General features: G+C 38.6%; 1 protein-coding gene across 1 annotated transcript in view; it reads left to right on the top strand.

Annotated features, from left to right (window-relative positions):
• HSPA4 (heat shock protein family A (Hsp70) member 4) overlaps window positions 1-17,544 on the top strand; it is a 40,573-nt gene extending 23,029 nt beyond the window's left edge. Inside the window, exons 8-19 of the mRNA XM_061617016.1 lie at window positions 2,487-2,563; window positions 3,212-3,363; window positions 6,753-6,859; window positions 7,163-7,296; window positions 7,893-8,074; window positions 8,812-8,916; window positions 10,400-10,552; window positions 10,705-10,830; window positions 11,133-11,240; window positions 11,968-12,087; window positions 12,470-12,631; window positions 15,537-17,544. Coding sequence (XP_061473000.1) covers window positions 2,487-2,563; window positions 3,212-3,363; window positions 6,753-6,859; window positions 7,163-7,296; window positions 7,893-8,074; window positions 8,812-8,916; window positions 10,400-10,552; window positions 10,705-10,830; window positions 11,133-11,240; window positions 11,968-12,087; window positions 12,470-12,631; window positions 15,537-15,743 — 1,633 coding nt within the window. The 3' untranslated portion in view covers window positions 15,744-17,544. The remainder of the gene's footprint in view (window positions 1-2,486; window positions 2,564-3,211; window positions 3,364-6,752; window positions 6,860-7,162; window positions 7,297-7,892; window positions 8,075-8,811; window positions 8,917-10,399; window positions 10,553-10,704; window positions 10,831-11,132; window positions 11,241-11,967; window positions 12,088-12,469; window positions 12,632-15,536) is intronic.
• Window positions 17,545-19,185: the final 1,641 nt, after the last annotated feature.

Raw genomic sequence — 19,185 nt, 5'->3', positions numbered from 1 at the left:
GGTGGCGCTGGAGGCGCTCCATCAGGTAAATTGGGCCGAGACCGTATAGGGATTTAAAGGTTAATACCAACACCTTGAATTGGGCCCGGAAAATAACTGGGAGCCAGGGTAGGTCGAACAACACTGGGGTGATGTGTTCCCGGCGGCGACAGTTTGTAAGTAGTTGAGCCGCAGCATTTTGTATAAGTTGTAATTTCCAGACCGTTTTCAAGGGTAACCCCACGTAGAGCGCATTACAGTAATCCAACCGAGAGGTGACCAGGGCATGTACCACCAGTGGGAGCTGATGAGCAGGAAGGTAGGGCTGCAGTCTACGAATGAGGTGTAATTGATACCAAGCTGCCCGGCTCACTGCCGAAATCTGAGCCTCCATGGACAGCTTGGAATCAAGAACAACCCCAAGGCTGCGGACCTGGTCCTTCAGGGGCAATTTCACCCCGTCGAACACCAGCTAAACTATATTCACCTTGCTTAATATAATAACTTACTCAAAACATCATAAATCGTGGATACAGCTCAGATATTGGACCATAATTTTGGATATATTCAAGAAATTGTTGCCACATTCATTTATTTCTCCTTCCTTCTTGAAGCTTCAAAAATTCTGTCACTGTAGCTATTGCTGCATAATCCCAAACCTTTTCTCTCCATTCTTTTATTGTTGGTATGTACTCACTCTCCAGTATTTAGCATATAATGTTCTTGTGGCTACTAAGATATGAAACTAATTCTATGTGCTTTACATTTACAGAGCATTTTAAATAGTTTTAACAAATAACATTACAGGATGAAAGGGTATCCAGTATCCTAAGATCTTATTAAGTTGTTTTGAATTGCTTTCTGACATTTTCAGCATACCAGAGAGTAATTTTGATTTATTTCATGAACTTTCACAGGAGTGATGTACCATCTGCACATTAATTTACAACAATTTTCTCTTAGATTCTCTCTCAATGTGGCTATATGTGAGGCTTTCCAAAGGTTTTCCAGTATATCTAAAGCAATGTCTTGCCCCCATCTAATCATATTTTCCTTAATTTGTTCAGGCTGTGTTCATAATTAAGAAAAAGTTGAAACATTTTTGCTAGATGGTGTCTATTGTTCAGAATTAGCTTTTCAAACTCTGTTAAATCTCTGCCAAGTTTCCTCATGTTCTTCGGCTGTACCTCTTACTTGCAAATATGCAAACTAATTTGGTTTTCTGCCCTGCATCTTAGCTTTTATCTCCAAGTAAGCAAGCATATTTCCATCTTTGGGGAGATTGGTTAATCTAATAAGCTTGTATGTTCTCCAGTCTTGAAGATCTCTCCCTGAACTAATACACAACTTGTCTAATATCAGCTCCAGAGGAACTGAGACTCAACCATCTTTTCTGTCTGTCCCATGCCTTTACAATATTACATAGAACAAAATTATTTTTATGCTCCCTTGTTTCTAGCTTTTTTCTCTCCCCATAACATTTAATGGGTAGACGTTCCTAACATATCCTGTTCAAATTTGGATATGTCTGAACAGGGTTCTTTAATCCAGTCTGTTAGCCATTTTAAACAATTTGCAGCATACAAGAGCTACATGGGAGATACTTTAATCCCCCCTTTCTTTTTCATCGTATAAAACTGATGCCTTAAGACTAGACATTTTATCTAGCCAGATAAATTTCATTAGAATCTTCTGCCATTAATTCAGATGGTTTTTAATTAGTTTAAATAGTAGATGTTGGATCACATGATTGATTTTAGGAATAATCATCATTTTAATGGCGGCTATCCTTCTTGAAAAGCATAGATTTAACTTCTATTCCTCTATTAAAGCTAGGCATTCTTTAAAAAGGACTTCATAAACAGTTGTATAAATTCTGAAAATTTGAGGCCACTTCTATTCCAAGATACTGAACTGGATTTATTGACCAATGATGATTGAATTTCTCTTTCTCATTTCTTCTCTCACTTTTAACCCTGTGATTTCTGTTTTAGTTTTATTCAGCTTATAACCTTACAAGTGTCAATATTCTAGTTTTCTACAGCCTTCAGCGACTATATAGGTTCTGTTAAAGTTAAACTATTAATCTCACAAATGACGCTTTATATATATATTTATAATATATATGATTTATAATATTCATTTGTGTAGATATTTGTAGTGTTAGAATTCAGTGCTATCCTGTACAGTGTAAAGAAATCTAGAGTGATACTCAATGATAGTCATAGTCAGAGTAGACCAATTGAAATCAACAGATCTAAGAAACTTAAGTCTATTGATTTCATTGTGTGTAGAGAATGACATACTCGGTCACCAATAGCTTTATAAAATTTTTTAACTTGGCTGCTATTTTTTAATATGCATATGCCTTCAAGACCCCATTAAGCACAAGTTTGTAAATGCTGTCAAACTAGGGAGTCTTTAAGAGCTGTAGCAAACTTAACTATATTTTATTCTGTTTTCTGCTTTGTCATAAAAGATAATTTCACATTTCCACCCACCCACAGGAGCAAATTTTTAGAGATGTGTGATGACCTCTTGGCTAGAGTAGAACCGCCACTTCGAAGTGTCTTGGAGCAAGCTAGTAAGTGCCAGTTTTGCTCAAAGATTTATTTTAATATCTTTCATATTTATTTTAAACAAAGAAATTGGTACATTGAAAGTGCTAAAATATTTAAGCAGTAATCCTTGTTTTAAATGTCTACCTTTTGCCAGATTGGGTTTGTAAACTCAGGGTCACATTGTAGTTAACTTACCTTACAAAACCATTAATGCATGTATTAATAAGTAGAATCTTGGTTTATGAGATCCTTTTATGTTAAAACAAGAGTTAAACTTAATATAGACCAATTGTTCTTCCTCTGAACTTGTTGGAGCAATGTGCTTTCAATAATTAGCAATGGAGTCCACTTTCATTGGCAAGTACTGAACAATTTGTGTGAACAGATTTCTCATTGCTCATGAGTGGGTGGATATCCAGCCAAGAACTACATGGTAAAGCCCCACCTATGCAGTCCATCTGGGGGATCTCAAAAGATGTTCACTCTCCACTACAGAATATGTTCTCTCTAGAGGAGTGGTAATATTAACTTGGTTTGTGTGTTTCTAGCCTAGTATGTGTCAAGTACTGCTGCCATTCTAAAACGAAATTGTAAATTGCATTGAAGGTAGTCAGAGTCTACTAACTCAAATCAGTTCAGACCTGGAATGTCTCAATTGTCTGTCCCTACAGAGTTAAAGAAGGAGGATATCTATGCAGTAGAAATAGTAGGAGGGGCTACAAGAATACCTGCTATAAAAGAGCGTGTTAGTAAATTTTTTGGTAAAGAGATCAGCACAACTTTGAATGCAGATGAAGCTGTCACACGAGGCTGTGCATTGCAGGTAAGAACAACTATTTGTATACTAAACATGTAGTCCTTTATTCAATATTGATTTGATCCTAGTTTCTTGAGTGGTATGGATGAACTTTGCAAGAAATTCTTATGCATCTGGCAGGAAATACATTCTCATGTTTTTCTATCTATCCTTATCAAATGTGTAAATCCATAGATAAGGTTGTTTTTTTTAAAAAAAGGATAGCCTTTCCTGTGGCAGGCCAAAATGGCTAGCATAAGTTCTCTGTCAGGTGTTCAGTCAACAACCACCCAAGAACATCCAAACAATGTTGTAGGAATAAGCAGTGCAAGAATAGAAGCTATGTTGCCCACAGTATCCATATAAAATTGGAGCATATGCCTTTTTAAAACGATGGTCAGCGTAGCCTCTTTGATTCATTTCTAACTGCTCTCACAGTGGTTGTGGATTTCTATCTGACTCTTAAACTTGAGAGATGGTTGCTTGGAACATAATCCAGTGCAAGGTGCCATGGAACACATACCCCTCCTACTTACAGCATCCTTCATTACTGTAATGAATAAGTTTGCCATTCCCTTCTTCAACCCAAATTAACAGAAGCATGCTATTAGTTATGGCTTAAGAACATAGGAAGCTTCCTGATGCCAAGTCACACTCTTGGTCCATCTAGCTTAGTATTGTCTACACTGACTGGCAGCAGCTCTCTAGGGTTTGAGTCAGGGCTAGGAAAGATTCTCACCTCGAGATGCCAGAGAAATGAACCTGAATCTCTGCATGGGAAAGTAAGTGCTTACCATAGGCTATGGCCTTTCCTCTGGGTTTCTGGATATACTGAAATCCTTAATTTGAAGTAAATCTCAAGAACATTCCAGAGTTCAGTGAGAAGTTAACTCTTGGCTTGATTAGCTTTAAACACCTGACCAAGACCTTTTTATTGTTTAGACTTGGTGTATAATCTGACATTGCTCACACTCGGTTGGAACCAAATATGGCCTTCCTCTCGTGGAAGAAGGAACCTTTGGACCCAGCCCACTTTTTTGATCTTTTTTTTTTTTTTACTGACTTAATCATAGCTTTTAAGGTTACATTTTAGTAACCTTCTCCTATGTGTCTGCGTCTTGGATTTACATGCTTCAACTAGTCTTCTGTACTCCAAAAGAGATCAGAAGCACCTGCTTTTAACACTGCAGTTCCCCCACTATGCTTCAACTTGGGTAACTGTGGTTTGTGTTTAATTCTAGTTGGTGAACAAGGCAGAATCTGAGACCATGGTTTGACAAAGCTAAACACAAACCACAGTTTCCTACATTTGGACAAAATGGGTTGCTGCAGTTTGTTTAAAAGAAGTGGATACTTCTGACCTCATGGCTGCAAAAGAGATGAGACAGGGGAACCCCAAGGCTGGGTTTAGAGCATTTACATAGCAGGAAACCGTAGGCCTGGTTCGGATGTAACAGGACTGATGTAAGATACCTTGCAAGCTTGTGGTATTTTAAGCTAGGATATACATTTCTTAAATTGACTTTGGGTTTTGCTGATTCAAAAGTATACATTGGATTAGGTTGAATATTAACTGGATAAGCCAGAAGTTTATTTTCAATAGGATTTACTCCTGTTGAAATGAATGGAAAAGTAAAACTTCCAAATGTGTAAGCTACTTGGAATCCATTTTATCACCAGCAACTTCTTTAAAAAAAAGTAGGAAAATTTTTTAGTACCATCAATTCCAGTTTTTTGGCAGTTGTACCACTTCAAGAGCACTCGCATAGATTTTTTTCCTGTTTTTGTAAAAACAACCACAACACACGTATGCCTGTAAGTACAAGAAACCTGAACCTATTGCAAAGCACTGCAGGTAGCTTGTTTTACTTTAGGGAGGCTAATTATTTTCCAGTCTGGCTTTCCTGATACAGCAGTTAATTTCGTTGTAGTATAAACTTGCAACACTGACTACTTATTGTAATGTTCTTTTAGGAAAAAACCAGCCTAATCCTACTATGTACTGATGTACATTGGACCCCTTTCATTATTTACTATTTCACTTAGGCATTTTAGATTGCTCTTCTGCTTTTCTGTTTTTTCATCTAGGGCTTTTTCTGATAGCTGAATGAGGATTGTGTAATTGTTGGGTGGTATCTTTTCCCCAGTCACATGTATGTTTGCCCCCTAGCAAAGCCAATAGATACTCATCTCTACAGTGCTAGAGAATCAATTGCTCAGCACACCATGCATGTTTTTTTGCAGCTGAAATATGGCAACAAATCAGCGTCTTTTGTTTTTTACATATCCATTGTACTCCAGTAGTCAGACAATGCTTTTGGAATGTGAAGCATATAAACTATACTTACATTGAGGATAATTTTGAGATCAGTTGTATCTTTAAAAGGGTCCATTGGATCCCAATAGCAGACACTGTCAAAAAACTATGTAGGAGGGCACCTTTGGGAGGAAGGGCTGGATATAAATTTAATAACAATAATCCCCCTGTAGTGTGGGAGTGCTCCTAGATTCATCTTTGTTACTAAAGTTCTAGGTGACCTCAGTGGCTAAGAGTGCCTTTTACCAGCATCAGCTTGTAAGACAGCTGTGGCTCTTTCTGGACCCAGGATAACCTTACCATTGTCATCCATGTGCTGGTAACCTCCAAGCTGGATTACAGCAATGTGCTGTACATGGGGTTGCCCTTGAGGTTGGTGTGGAAACTGCTGGTGGTGCAAAAGCTGGCAGCTCAACTGCTCACTGGGGCAGAATATCACCAACATGTTACAATACTGCTGAAAGAATTGCACGGCTGCCAGTTAGCTACTGGGCCAAGTTCAAGGTGCTGGTTTTGGTGTATAGAGCCCTATTCAGCTTGGGACCAGGATATCTGAAAGATTGTCTCACCCCTTATATACCCAGTTGTTTGTGCTCTGCAGGTGACGGCTCCCCGTAGGTATCATCTTAGCAGGAGGTCTGCTCCGCATGATATAGGCAGTAGGCCTTTAGTGTTTTGGCACCTACCCTTTGGGATTCACTTCCCATAAATATTAGACAGGCACCATCTCTCTTTTCAGTCCCTACTGAAGATCTTCCTCTTTCAACAAGGCTTTTAAGTAGATACCTTTATCCTAGTCTGCATCTATATTGCAATTTTTTTTAAGATATTTTTAAATATCTGAATATTTGTTTTTAATGTTTTTAATTGTTGTAAACCGCCCAGAGAGCTTCGGCTATGGGGCAGTATATTAATAATAACAATAATAACAATAACAATGGTGATCTTTTTACATCACTTACTGTTTGTTGCCCTTCTGGGAGGAATGGCGGGATAAAAACTTAATAATAATAAATAATAAACCATGAATCCGTTGTCATTATAGCTGACCTGTGTTTTGATATTGCATAATTTATTTCAATGTGGGTTTTTTTTACAGTGTGCTATTCTATCTCCAGCTTTTAAAGTGAGAGAGTTTTCTATCACAGATCTGGTACCATATCCTATTTCTTTGAAATGGAATTCCCCAGCAGAAGACGGAATAAGGTAAAACATTTAACACTAAAAACACTTGTAAAGAACTAAATACATCTGACACATGTCTGATTATATATAAATTTATGTAGATGTGCATATGAAATACTTGAATACAAAAGCCTTTATGTCGCTTGTTTTGTTATCAACATGCAAACCACTTCTTGTAAATTAGTACCATTGTTGAAAGACATCTTGAAATGTAAAACCTTTTCTGGGTCCACTAAACATGGCACCTGTCTAAAACTAGAGGGAGAAATGTTTCAAATTTACATCTTTACTTCATTTATTTAATAATAGTCTTCCTTCTCGTAGTGATTGTGAAGTCTTCCCAAAGAATCATGCTGCACCATTCTCCAAGGTCCTCACATTCTACAGGAAGGAACCTTTCACTTTGGAAGCTTATTATAGTTGTCCTAAGGAATTGCCTTACTCAAACCCTGCCATAGGTATGTATGCATGAGAAATTAATACTGACTTCATAATATAATTAGAGTCAGTTTCCCTCTAATTCTATAGCTGAGATTCTTGTCATATTACTGTCGCTTGCATCATGGCTAGAATTTGTCTGTTAAAACACTTGAATGGAAAATAATGTAAATCTTACGTTGGTGGAAAGATACATATTAAATGGAAATGCAAAAGCTAGGTAAAGGTGAGTTTTGGAATCAGTACAGTACACGGTTGAGGGGTGTGAGGACGCATGGTGAATATGTGCCAAAATCCAGCACCTCATTCAAATCAGAAAATTTTACGCTATTATCAATACTACAATAACTGGCTTGGGAGTTAAATTGTATTTTGTAAATTGTATTGTTTTATTGATGTATTTTATATTGTATTTTTGATGTATTTTGTATTGTATTTATATTGTATTTCTATATTTGTGTTTTTTTGTAAGCTGCCTTGAGGGCCTTTGGCCGAATGGCGGGGTATAAATAAATTATAATAATAAAAATAATAATAGAGCAATGTAAATACCACTTGCTGTTAACAGCCAAGTTTAAATGACTGAATTATTTATTTGTCTGGCTTTCCTGTTTAGCTCAGTTTTTAGTTCAGAAGGTAACTGCACAGACAGATGGATCCAGTTCAAAAGTTAAAGTTAAAGTCAGAGTAAACATCCATGGCATTTTCAGTGTTTCAAGCGCATCACTTGTGGAAGTTCATAAATCAGAAGAAAGTGAAGAGCCTATGGAAACGGATCAACATGCAAAAGAGGAAGAGGTAATTTCTTTCTGTTGTAATATGCCTTTGCCAGTCTAGCTTTAGCAATATATTATCACCAATACCAGTTGTATCAATTTTGTAATGCAGGATTCTGTAGATGAAGCTCAACATGTGGTAGTCTGAAAGTCGTATTTTTAACAAGGAATACTGATGTTGCTGACAATTAACTTTGACAGTATCTTCACATATATATTGAAATGCACTATGCATTATGTATAACTTTTCCAACAACATAGATATATGAAGGTAAATGTGTAGGAACCAGAAGATATCACAGGGATAGGGCATCTGTGGCCCTCCAGATGTTGCTTGGACTACAACTTCCATCATCCCTAACCATCAGTGCTGATGGGAATCTCTCTTCCTCCAGCACCAGTCTTTAAAAGCCAGACAAGCATATGCTGCTGTCAAAGTATTGTGCTCTTACTCTTGCTGAACTGTGCCACTAGAAGTATGTGCTGTCTCTTTGAGCTTTAAAGTGCTGAGAGAGCTAGCTGGGATAGAACTGTGACAAGTGAGATCCTTTGGATTATGGTAAGTGAGCCTCCCCTTGCCCTCAAACGGAGAGCTGCCTACTTTCCTCCCTTCCCTTTATGGATTGTATATGGAGTATGGAAAAAAGATGAACTCCAAGTATATATAATATCTAAAAAATTAGATTGACTTTCAGTTGATCATATTTAGTAAGATAGGGTTCCCCAATCTGTACTCAAAGCTTTCTCTTTCAATTTCAGAAGATGCAAGTAGACCAGGAAGAGCAACAAAAAGAGCAGCAGAAGTCTGAGGAACACCAGCAACAAGCACAAGCTGAAAACAAGACTGAATCTGAAGAAATGGAGGTAAAAATTATGTGCTAAATTAAAATATGTCTCTGAAATGTAATAGAAACACAATGGCCAACAGCTTCACTATCTTCATGATAAAGTAAAACATGTGATGGAGGATCCCTCAAGCATCCTGGCCCCAAGCAATTTAGGTCCTTGAAAGTGATGAAGGAAAAATTGATTTTTATATACTCACACATACAGACATAGGTTGTTATATTAGAAGGTATAGGTTCATATAATAAAGATCATAAACAACTAAGCAAAATGGCCCAGAGGCCTGTGTATAGACCCTAAGATCATCTCATGGGATCCCAGAAATCCTGGCATTACAAGCAGGCCTGTGTGTGTGTGGGCCTAGAAGAAGCAGGCAATGGTCAGATTCACCTTGCTGTGAATTCCTGTGCTCGTGCCAAGAAACTCGGCCGGTGCATGACTGGCAGATATTAATTAGGTTATTGTTTAAAGCAGTGGGCAACTTTGGGCTTTGGCACACATTCTTGGGATGGCTTGGTGCATTGTTTTACTTTTGATAACTGGAATGCAGCTTTGCAAGTGGGTACTCTTATTCTTGTTAGGCCTCCGCAGGCCAGTGTTTTCCAGGTAATCCTCTCTTTTAAGCTGTGTATTTTATAATAGAAAATACAACAAAATAAGAAAGCCTTATAGCAGTGTGGTGTTCATGAACTTCCAGTCACTCTAAGGAAAACCAAACTTGGCCTTACATCATGGTATTACTTAAACAACATGTTGTAATGTCCTGAGATGTTCTTGGCCAGCTTGGCTGATCAGGAGCCATGATGGAATGGAATGTATGGTACAAAAGCATTAGTAACGTAAGACAGGAGAATAGCGGTAACCCAGGTCAAATAGACAGTGGGATAGATTAGGGATATCAATCTAAGAAGACAACAAGACAATAGGATGGGAGGTATCTGCAAAATTATGAATATACATGTATTCATTTTAATAAAATTATCTGATTGGTTGGAAATATTGCAGGAGGGAAGAACTGTTATGTTATGTGGGAAGGAACTTACGTGATTGATAAACTAATGTCATGTGTATTCAATACTGTCTAAAAGATCTATGCAGACTGCCTCACTGCAGTCCTCTTCAGACTTTCTGGGAAGCTGACCCTGCATATGCTTGTAAAGAATAAAGGCCTACCTTTTGCTTTAAGCCTGTGTCATAAATTACTTAAAGGACCTGCAGCAAAAGATCCCAATGGAGAAAAATTCTCCATCGCATATACTAAACTAGACAGGTTGTTCCTTAATTTACATATTACTTTTATTATGAACGCGTTTACCAGGGTATGAGTCTCAATAAAGCCAGTGGGATTTGCATAACAGTGAATTTTTTTAGGGTTGAGTTCCTCAACCCAGCCATAAATGAGCTTCACTACAAGGATAACTTGTGAATGTGGGGCTTGAGACAAATGTCTAGAAACCACAATTTGTCACAATGTTTTGTTCTGAATTCTGTTTTAATACAGACATCTCAAGCTGGATCAAAAGAGAAGAAAATGGATCAACCTCCTCAGGCTAAAAAAGCTAAAGTAAAGACTACAACAATTGACCTTCCTATCGAGAATCAATTGGTGTGGCAGATAGGAAAGGATATGTTGAACTTATTTATTGAGAATGAGGTAAGTACTTGAAAGCATTAATGTCAATGGAGGAAGGTTTTACAATTACTGGTGACTGATGCTGAGGTGAGGGGAGTGTGTAATGAATTAAAAAGGCACACAATGATCATCTTTTAATTGAAACAAACATGTAATAAAAATGTTTCCGGCAGGGTAAAATGATCATGCAGGATAAACTGGAGAAGGAACGGAATGATGCCAAGAATGCAGTGGAGGAATATGTTTATGAAATGAGAGACAAGCTCTGTGGTGTGTATGAGAAGTTTGTTAGTGAAGAGGTAGGTGATGTTAATAATTCACTATGAAAAGATGGGACCTGACCTGCTAATGGAGTATCTAATATCAGCTTTGGTAGCCTACACAGTGCACTAACCAGACAACTCACTATAAATCAGTGACAGAGAACTTCTGGGCCTAATTAGGCCTGGCAGGGTCCTAATTTGGCTCATGTCCATGTCATGCCCACTGCCCCATACCTGACAACACATGAAGTGAAAGTTCATATTACTCTGTTGTTTTGAAATGCATTCTTCATTAAAAATAATAACCTTCACAATTGGTTTCATTTCCCCCCCTCTAGGATCGTAATAATTTCACTCTCAAGTTGGAAGACACAGAAAATTGGCTATATGAAGAGGGTGAAGACCAGCCAAAACAGATTTACATTGATAAGTTGGGAGAAATGAAAGTAAGTGGTATTACAGAAACGGTCAAACTTGATTTTGCTGAAACTTGACACACTAGGGTCCATCTGCACTCCATGAGAAGATGTGGCTTGCGCATTGTAAAGTTACTGTGGGAAAAAAATATTGGAGGGGACAATAAACTAGTTGTGCTAGGATTATACAGGCTCATCCAGGTTGGCCTGATTGTATATGGCTATAAATGTTACCTTTTATCATGTGGTTGCTTTATATGTTTATAAACTATTGCAAGAATTGTGAGAAGCACCAGCTCTGCTTACAAAGGCAATTTGGTAATTTAGCAGAGCATCTTTCCAGTTAACTAGACCCTTATGTAACTCATAAACGATATCTGCATACTGATTACAGTCACAAAATGTGACATGTTTAGTTGTGGAGAACTGCTGGCCCACCTAGAGCATTATTCTATTTTGCTACAAACATTGTCAAGACATAAGCTGATTTTATAATGAACATTAGGTCATCAGTGGGACCAGCTGAAATAGAAACAAGTTCCCTTGCCACAAGGGCATATTACTGTTTTGAAGTTGGTTATTATCTTGAGTGTTAACATAAACATGAGAAGCTGCCTTCAACAAAGTATTAAAATTAATATGTCATGGAGAAAAGTTTCACCAGGATAAGGCAGTCTTGAGGAGTGCAAGTATAACTCATCTCACAAATGCAATTCAAATAACTAACTCTGTCTTGGTAAACTTCTCTTCAATTCAGGCTGTGGGACAACCTATTCAAGCACGATTTCAAGAATCAGAAGAAAGACCAAAAGCCTTTGAAGAACTTGGAAAACAAATCCAAATGTACATGAAAGCTGTTCTTGCATTTAAAGCAAAGGTATCTTATTTTCTATGACAGTATTTCAAAATTGTCTTTAAAACTTTACTACTGAAAATGTTTAAGCAGGAATCCTGTTTCCTTTTCTGGGAAGTATAGGATAGTTTTCAGGAGCCTGGCAGCTGTACTTAAAAATCACAATGGTCTCCTCCCATAGCAAACAAGCAGAGTTTACTACTTATCCTCCCTCTTAACTTGATGTGCGTTAGTCAATGCTACATAATAATGCTCTTCTGTGATGTTTCAGTTTGTTTAGTAGACTACCAGGCTTGAGTCATTTAGATCCTTTTGTCAGGCTAAGACTCTTTTATGATTTACCAAAAGGATAAAGAGTAGAGCAGCATTACTGTACAAATTCACGTTTTACTTCTTAAAATGTTAGGATGAACAGTATGATCACTTGGATCCTGCAGAAGTAGCCAAAGTGGAGAAGGATGCAAATGAGGCAATGGAATGGATGAACAACAAGCTCAATCTTCAGAACAAACGAAACCTTACTTTGGACCCTGTTATCACAGCTAAGGAGATTGAAGCAAAAACAAAGGTAAATAATTCTTTGAAACTGCAATGTGGGGAAGGGCAGTTAGAAACCTGCCAAACTGCCTTATACTGTATCAGACCACTGGTCCATCTCAAGGACTTTGGACAGCAGTCTTTCCCACCCATACCTGGAGAAACTGGGCATTAGACCAGTGAGATTCTGTGTGCAAAGCAGATGCTTTACCACTGAGCTATGGCCACTCCCCTTAAACTGAATGTTGGATGATGCATTGAATTAGTATATTGGTATTGCTGAATTTTCCACAAGTGAGGAAAAATTCAAAGAGACGTCATGGGACATTCTGACTCAATTGGCCCATTGTCCTGTACCCTTGGGAAAGAAGCACATTCTCACAGAATCATGGAAGGGGCCTATAATGCTATTGAGTCTAACCTCTGCTCAGTGCAGGAATCCAGCTTAAATCATACCCGACAGGTGGTTGTCCACGTGCCTCTTGAATGCCCCCAGTGTTGGAGACCCTGCCACCTCTTTAGGTAAATTGGTTCCATTGTTGTACCATTCCAACATTTAGGAAGTTTTTCCTGATGTTTAGTCAAAATCTGGTTTCCTGTAACTTGGACCCATTATTCCGTGTCCTGCACTCTGGGATGAAGGAGGAGAGATCCTGGCCCTCCTCTTGTGTGACAACCTTTCAAGTACTTGAAGAGTGCTGTTATATCTTCCCTCAGGCTTCTCAAGGCTAAACATGCCCAGTTATTTCAGTCTCTCCTCATAGGGCTTTGTTTCTAGTCCACTGGTCTCTTGAAGGCTTCAGTTCCCTCCAGCTCCACGTCCTCTAGCAGACCTTTCTTTCTCAGGGCTGCTTCAGTGTCCCATGGGAGAGCCTTCCCCAACGCAGGCTGGAGTCCTGCCTCAGTGGTCTTGGCAAACTTAAGTCAAAGGCTCATATGCCTCCCTGACGAGGAAAGTAAAGATTATCTTCCCCTAACTCCAGCAGAGGTCCAGCTTGCCCCGCCTCCTCCCTGTTTCTCCACAGTGCTCCGCCTCCCTGTTTCCCTCTGTGACCTTTTATATCTTCCCTGAGTCTCTTCACTTCTTTCTGCCTAAGACCCAACAGCTGGGCTCCTTCTTCACCTTCAGGCAGCTGAGGGAGAGTGTGCCACCCTTCTTCTTCCACAGGTGAAGTCTCCAAACAGTGTCTAAATGAGGCCTCCTCAGGAGTCATTGTCTGGGTGTTGCCTTCAGGCATGGACTGGGGCCTTCTTAATGGGCCAGGTATCAACCCAGGACCCAACGCATCCATTCACATATATTTTATCTCTTTTCTTAATCTCATGTTATGGTTTAGTTATACTGCTTTTTGGCCCAACAGCCCCCAAAATGGTGAACCACATATTAACACAAAAGAAAAACAATGCAGATATAAATCAGTTGAAACAATGTAAAATAGCAAAATCGCCAAATACTCACAATTCACACTGGATAGATACTGAACCCTAGCATTCCACCTCTCACTTGCAAACCAGGTTAACTTGAATCCTTTCCCAAAAAACTGTCACCTAGGAGCAAGCCCATCCACAACCTATTTAGAATGAAGCACAAAACCACAAGCTCAAAAAGCAACAAAATTATTTCAACAAACGATACAAACAATAAACCCATCTCTACAAATTTTAAACAAGAATAAAGCTATTTCTGCAGATGTGCAATTAATATTCTTTAAATGAGACGAGACAGTCATCGAGACTGCCCTCTCCCTCATGACAAGCTTGAAGGATAAACTTAAAGAGTGGCCATTCATTCGGCCAGATAGGCGGTCTAAAAATAAAATTTTATTATATTAAAAGAGATTATTCCTTCAGGGCAGACCCACTAGGACTGGGCCACTGGCAGTGAACATCTGCTGCTGTGGCAAAGTTGTTCTTCATGGGCAGTGCTTGCTGGCCAAACCTGGCTCCTCCAATGGGCTCCTGTTATTCAGATCTGTTCTCCAGCAGAAAAGGGCTGTGGAGGTGAAGGTTGGTATCCAGCTCCCAGCCAGCTGTAGTTCTGCTTCTGCCACCTTTTCGACAACAATCTTATTGTGACTGAAGGCCTGCCCCTCTTTAGGGTGAAAATTTGATACTTGAATGGTTTTTGTCCCTCAGTTGAGAGATGAGGGAAGTGTCATGGTCTACTATGTTGGAAAAAGTGGTTTCTATAGCCCAGGATGAGAGCCTGGTGGGGATAGTTTCTGCCCTCTTGTGTGAAAGAGCAGGAGGAGTGTTTGGTATGAATGTTTTATTTAGCCTTTGTGTGTGTGCATTATTTGGTTTAGGTATGTAGATATGAGTGGTTCTAATGGTATGGATGTAAGTGTACTGCTTTTAGGATGTGAGGTTGAATTATGCAAGTGCTTGTAGAGTAATTTGATGTATGCTAAAATAGTACGCTTGAACGTGTTGGTTTAGAACATTGATGTTTGAATCTTGTGAGAGTGTTTGACTAAACTAAATTATATCTATTTTCAACAGTAGTTCGATGAAATTCTATTGTAAAGGGGGCTAGCTGTTCTAATTGTTTTGCTTTTTATTACATTGTGATTAAGAAATGAGCTGATTTTGTTTAATCTACTATGTTTAAAAATAAAGGTTTTTTACCTTGATTTAATTTTTTTTCTTGAAGCCTAGGGGATATTTTGTTTAGTCTACTATGTTGTTATTTTTTCTTGTATTTCTTACACTTAATTTTATATGCAGTGTTTATACTATGTCGATACTAAAGAGGATGTTTTGTTCAGTTTTATCTTATTGATTGTGGTTTTTTGTATCTGCTGTTTTAAGATGTGTTGACTTACGTTGTACACTGCTTAGAGTTTTATTTAAATTTAAGTGATATATAAATGGTCTAAATAAACAATACTTAAACTTATTTCCTGATGTTAAATTTTCTGATTCGTTCATTTTAGGAACTGGTAAATATGTGTAACCCTATAGTCACCAAACCAAAACCCAAGGTGGAACTTCCAAAAGAGGATCAAAAACCAGCAGAACAAAATGGCCCAGTAGATGGCCAGGGTGATGGCATTGGAGCATCTCAAACTGCTGAACAGAGTACTGATTCAACAGCTCAAACATCTACAGAAAAGAAACTTCCTGAAATGGACATTGATTGAATTCCAATTCCTTGTTTATATTAGAAACTACAATAAAGCTTTAAGTTTGTCAACTTTATTATGTTCTGAATATAAATGGGAGCCAGTGAGAACTGCAGCTTTCTCACACTATCTCTTTTTGGATCAGATTGGTCAGTATGAAGCATCTTGACTCTTGGGTAGCTTAACTATTCAGTCAGATAAGTTCTATCTTTTGCCATATGAATTTAGAAGCTCTTTGTAACTATTAGATTTGCAAAAACAGTCATAGGTGATCATTTTGAGAGGGTAACCAGAATATTATTTTGTTCTAATCTACCACTAAATTGCTATTGTGGATTGCAGCAGCTGCATTTATAAGTACTGATAGAAAAGTGCCAGAAGTGTTTTGAAGTCCTGGTGGTATTGCACAAGAGCATAATAAAACAAAGTACCAGATTGTGATCCTTCTGCAAATACAAAAGAAATAATGGCACGCTTTCTTGCTGGAAGTTAATTCATTTCACATTGTGCCATGAATAAGTTATATGAAGTATATATATGGTGCCATGGATCAGATTACATGTTTGTGCTAAATACAAATAATTGAAAAGGCTGGAGTATTTTTTCTGGTTCATGTCCACCCACCATTATTGATTTTAATATCTTGGGCATTGTATCAAATTGTTTATCTGATATGCAGAGTAGCAAATATATACTTAAACCTCCTACTTAGACATGCAAAAATGTATACTCATGGTAAAGTCTCCCCAGTTATATGAAATGATGTATAAATTCCTGTATTTAGTTGAAGTAGTTTCTTGTAGGGGAAGAAAGAGGATATACTGCTAGCTGTCTGCACTTCTGGGTGATTTTGATTCGTTGCTAACTTGAAGAGGATATTTGCTTCCTATGGCTTGGAAGTGCTTAGGTTTATCTTCCGGGCAAAACAAGAAGTCTGGCAGTTTTCTCATGTGCTCCCCTATACTTTGGCTGTTTTGCTTCTAGTATTGATAATTGTCATATAAACTTGTATGTGTTGAGATCAAAATGGAAACATCCATACACATAGCAAGAAATAAATGCACTGGATTGTACTGGATTTTTTTTTAAAACTGTTGATTATGGGTGAAGGACATAGAGGTTGGATCCAGCAATCTGCTAGTAAAAGAGGGTGGGGGGAACCCAACTTTCTTGCTCCCCTGATGCTTACAGGACTCCAATAACTGAGGTGGGCTGTGGTGAGAGGGCATTGCAGAAAAGTGAGTGGATGCAGGGTCCTCTGGCCCTTGGGAGGGAGAGCCTTCTTGGGAAGATGGTGCTGGTACGAAAAGGAGGGGCAGGAATGTTAGCTTCTGCTTGTCTCCTTCCATGGATAGATCTCTCTTCTATTTCTTTCACAATCTCTCAAGAAATACTTGGATTAGATCCAGTCGATTCAGTCTTCTTGCAGCAGCTCCTCTTAAAAAACACCAATTGAGTTAGATTTGTTTAAGAAAAGTGACTTTGTTGAATTTGTTAAATCACACCTGAAAATGATGAAGAACTTTGGTCTGACTTTATGTTTTGACTATAACTTGGTACTCTGCTACAGCAAAGTACTTTGTATTCATGGCTCTGAAAGTGTACTGGTTTCAAAGCGGTTCTGAAACATACAAAAATAAAAAAAAAATTAACTCCATAAATATCCAACTTTCAGTTAAGACAAAAATAAATGATTTGGGGTTTAGAAGAGACTCCCAAGAATATCTTGAGTCTAAATGACAACTCAGAATATTATTGCTGTTGGTTTTTCTATCATGTTAATCAGCTATTGCCTGTTACAGACAGGTGCAACCCTTTTGAAATAAAAGCTTTAGATCTATCATGCTCCATTCTTTTGTCAGCTTTTATTTCTTCTGGGGGGAAAATCAGCAGAGCTTGGAAAAGTTTTTTTAAACTACAACTCCCATCAGCCCCAGCCAGCATGGCCACTGGATTGGGCTGATGGGAATTGTAGTTCAAAAAAGTAACTTTTCCAAGCTCTGAAAATCAGTGCTAGTTTCCTGAAATCCAAAAAATCTTGCTTTACTCCATGCATGAAGTGGTGAAATAAGTATTACAAAGTGCTAGAGAGTTCTAGGCCTGCTTTATTCGTGTACAATATAAATTTTTATAAAGCATGCTACTTAAGCCTGTCATATTCATGTGGGTTTTGTTTGTCAAGCTAGAATTAAGTCGCTTATGTTCTTACTGCATGTTTCAGATATTTGAAAGGTTGAGGGAGATAAAACTAAGCAGTGTGGAATGAAGATGAATCATGAATGGGGAAATTTAAGGGAAGGAAAAGGTGGGAACATCAAAATATATAAGGTGCTAGTAAAAGAAAATAGAAGTCAAGGGGAAAGAGCTGATAACAAGGTTGCAGCAATAGAAGAAATTGTATCTTAAGTTGGAAAATATCTACCCATCATTGATTTCAGGATGCTGCCTAAGAAGCTGAAGAGAAGCTGGTCTTTAGGGCTAGAAGTGTTCATAAGAGCAGGGATAATTGTCCATGAATGGTCAAAAGTACTGCTTCCAGTGAAATTCTGGTGGTGGAATCCTTTGGATAGTTATTGCATTTAGTCATCACCTGTCAAAGACTTGTCCCCCTGGGGTCCCTTGTCCTTAGTTCTCCAAGGGGGGGGGGTCTTTGCTTCCAAGAACAGTCCCAATTCTACTGGGTTCCTGCTTCCCAGGCAAAATTTTCCCTCTTCTAGGAGTAGTTACTCCCAATAGCACTGCCACCACCCTTCCTCCGGTTGCTTTCTCTGAGGGAAGGGACCTCAGAGCCCAATGTGAATTGCAAGGGATTAGCCCTCGTTAACTATCAGTAGCGTTCAGCAGCCAAGGTCTAGATTTAGAATCCTCAGTTTCAAGCCAATACACACCGCTTGTAAAAGTATAGTTTATTTAAAAGTAAAAGCGTTGGTATTTACAAGAGAGCAGCGGTTTGTTTCCTTACAGATAATCACCCACAGATGGGTTGCCCGAGGCACATTGGCATGACAAAAGGAGAGAGGTTCAATACAGACAAAAGAGTAAAATAACGAACTTACTAAGCTAGTCCTGTACTCACACAGATCAGCCTGGTTCCCAAAAAGGCTTTTCCTGTCGTATGTCAGCAAGTCTCAGTAGATGAAGATAGGAAACTCCCTTGGAAGTTTTTCCTTTTTTATGGAGTTTAACAGTCACCAAAGAGGGGGGGAAAGCAAATAGTCATCTCCTGCCTCTGCAGGGGTTTATTCCTTTGAAGTCTTTGAAGATAAGGGGGGCAAATAGCATGATCTACAACACCCCTTCTTCCTGGCTCCTGCTCCCAGGAAGCTGATAAGGAGTAGGGATTAGTTACATCCCTTTGCCCAGGTTGTTGATTGCCTGTCTGATACAGGACTGCGGGTAGGGAGTCCTATGGAAGCACAGGCTCCCAGAATTCTCTCTGGCTGACCCATTTCAGCTTGAC

This window comes from Rhineura floridana, chromosome 3 (assembly GCF_030035675.1).
Source record: "Rhineura floridana isolate rRhiFlo1 chromosome 3, rRhiFlo1.hap2, whole genome shotgun sequence".
Lineage (NCBI taxonomy): Eukaryota > Metazoa > Chordata > Lepidosauria > Squamata > Rhineuridae > Rhineura > Rhineura floridana.
The sequence above is the reverse complement of the archived record's forward strand: the minus strand, read 5'-3'. Positions and strand labels throughout refer to the sequence as shown.